General features: G+C 29.5%; 1 protein-coding gene across 1 annotated transcript in view; it reads right to left on the reverse strand.

Annotated features, from left to right (window-relative positions):
- The window catches only part of LOC136796969 (muscle-specific protein 300 kDa-like), a gene marked incomplete in the record, with an annotated part of 110,655 nt that overhangs the window by 4,850 nt on the left and 102,990 nt on the right, over positions 1 to 2,815 (reverse strand). Inside the window, 5 exon segments of the mRNA XM_067052216.1 lie at positions 639 to 897; positions 1,524 to 1,741; positions 1,819 to 1,987; positions 2,073 to 2,239; positions 2,418 to 2,567. Of these exon segments, the coding sequence (XP_066908317.1) occupies positions 639 to 897; positions 1,524 to 1,741; positions 1,819 to 1,987; positions 2,073 to 2,239; positions 2,418 to 2,567 (963 nt within the window).

Here is a 2,815-nt window from a genome sequence, read left to right on the forward strand (position 1 = left end):
GCATGTGTATGTATAGGACGTTACTGCAAGTTTTTCATTAAAATCAATGAACCGGAAGTACCACTGCAGAGTACTGATTATACACTGTTTCAGAGAAGAAAGGGCTCAATTAAACTCGGCGATTCAACATATAATTAAGTATTTTTTAATACCAAACAGGTCTTATCCTCCTGAAATAGTCTGGCTTAAATGACGAATCCTTAAAAAATTTTCCTCAAAAGTACTTTTAATATATATAAAATAATATGTATGTATGCATCTTTGTTATTTTTTCTTCAACTGTTATATTCTTGGCAGAAACAAAATGGATATCCGTTATTTTCACATTGAGAAACCCTAAAATAATACTTTTTGTGGCAAGCGAAAGTTATGTGGTAAGTGCACCACACCAGTTTTTGAAAATAAAAAACTTAGTTGTTCAGCAGCAACTATACCTATACTTCTTGAGAAAGAATCATCTTTCTTGATTTAATTAAAATAAAATAAGACAATAATATAATAAATAACCAGTTATTTAAAAAGAAAAACTATATCACGATTAATATTTTGTAACTGAAGAGAAAAAAAAAACAGAACATTTTTGAGAAATTCTGTATAGTAATTTTACTTTTTCATCAAAATGAGGCAAATATTCATACCTTGGATATCCCAGTGAGTTTCTCTATAATTCTAGTCAATGACTCTTGAAGTAGAGACCATCCATCGGTGACCTTTTTGAGAGTGTCCGTGTTCCGAATCTCTTTACCAGTAAGTATCAGCCAATCAGCCTCAGATCGTTTCAAAGCTACCTCAGCTCGTATTTCTCTTTCAACAACGGAGAGAGCAGAAGTGGCATCATTGGGGAGAGTAGAAAGCTTATGATTCATTGATAACAACCAACTTAAAAATTTTGATGCTCTGAAAAAAAAAAATCATATTAATTATATTTCCATGAAGTGTATCACTTCAAATGTGTCTAATTGCATAACTAACATTCTTCACTTCAGGAAATTTGATAGTAAACATGAAAAACTTCTAATCTGAATAAAACAAGCTTTTCAAACTTTATATTATCTATTCTCACTTACCCTTATATGGAATATATATTAAGGGAAAGTATTGTGAAAAATTACATTATATTTTTCAATGGAAATACACGTTTTTTTTTTTTTTTAAAGGTCCCATGAGTCCAAATAGCGAAATCTGGCAAAATGATTTGTGTTAATAGCCTAGATCAAAGACGGAAAGTCGTACGAAACTGAAATTACATGTTCAAGGTGGTTATATGCTTGGAATGTGACAGCAACTTTTTTGATTGAATTGACTAACCCGCAAGTGCCACTGTATAGAATCAAGTTTTCACATTTTTTCGATTTTTTCAAAATTTGCTAAAACAATTTTTATTAAACTCGTATATCAATGTACAAGCAAGTTATCTTTAATTCAGCTAGGATATATTTTAGTTATCCTAAAGTGTTAAGTAGGCTAAAAAAAGTTTTGAGAAGGAATACAATTTTGTTATTAAATTATAAATAACATGTTACCTTTGGTCGTATACTTTGGAGATCTGTAATTTGTCATTAATGACATGTTCAGCAATAGTGAGTTGATGCTCGAATTCATTTTGCTGTTGAGAGAGCAACCAACATCTCTGTGTCATGGTTTTAAGGTCGGTTGGGCTGAGGCAGTCTTTCAAAACATCCTTCGCATCTTCCAGAGATTCAACTTCTTTTGAAAGTTCTTTAACATTGTTCGAAACAGTCTATAACAAAAAGAAAAATCATTTTATGACAATGTTTAAAAACTTTTCAATATACAAAAATAGTTAAAAAAACTTACCATGATTGTTTGCAATTTATTTTCTAAATGCTGCTGATCTTCACTATCCACATTAAATTTATTTTCTTTGATTAGAATGTTTTGTATCTTATCTATAGAATTTTCAACACTTTGAACGTGTTTTTCATACAAGTCAATGTTACTCTTCACCTTTTCTAGATAATCTTTCCTGTAATCACAGATTAATTTTTAAAAAAATATATTTAATAAAATAATTGACTGGATTTTTATTATACTTAGATAAGTAAAATTACCATGTCAAAAGTGCAGCATGGAGATTAGAAAGACGGTGGCTAAGAGAAGCTTGTTCTATCTGGAGAGAAGATGATACTGACTCGTCGCAGAAAGGAATTATAGTAAGAAGTTGTTCTTTTAATGATAGTTCTAAAGACTCTCCTTCAGCAATACGCTTTAAAAGTTCCTACAGCAGCGATTAATATTATTAAATTTAATAACAAAACAATACAGGTGATGTTTTATTAACAAATATCCTACAGCTCAGTCCAAGACAATTACAATTATAAAACTAAATTACTTGGAAATATTTATAACTATTGTAATAGGATTATAAAAAAAAAATATAATATTAATTAATTTACCTCTATTTTGGCTATAGTTTTAGCTATTGTTTTGGAGTGAATGTATCTGAGTTTCAATTGGTTTCTTTCCTTTTCCATCTTTTTCAACCAATCCATGAGATTACTTTGATCCTGTCGGTACTTATCCCAAACAGTAATTCTAGTTTCAATCTTGAAATGAAAAATTAAAACATTAATTTATCAAGCACAAAATACACAACAGAATCTTTTAAATATTCTTTTAGTCAGAAAAGAATACATAAATAAATTCATAATTATTTCAAGGAAAAGTACTGCTTAGGAGGAGGGCAGAAATGGGGATGCATATGGAAGAAATAATGAAGGTTTAACTAAATAATGCAGTTATTAATGAGGTGTAAAAGTTGGTAGGTTCAGAAATCTCTTATATTTAAGGAGTT

This window comes from Halyomorpha halys, unplaced genomic scaffold, assembly GCF_000696795.3.
Source record: "Halyomorpha halys isolate HHAL.00 unplaced genomic scaffold, Hhal_1.1 Scaffold948.1, whole genome shotgun sequence".
NCBI lineage: Eukaryota > Metazoa > Arthropoda > Insecta > Hemiptera > Pentatomidae > Halyomorpha > Halyomorpha halys.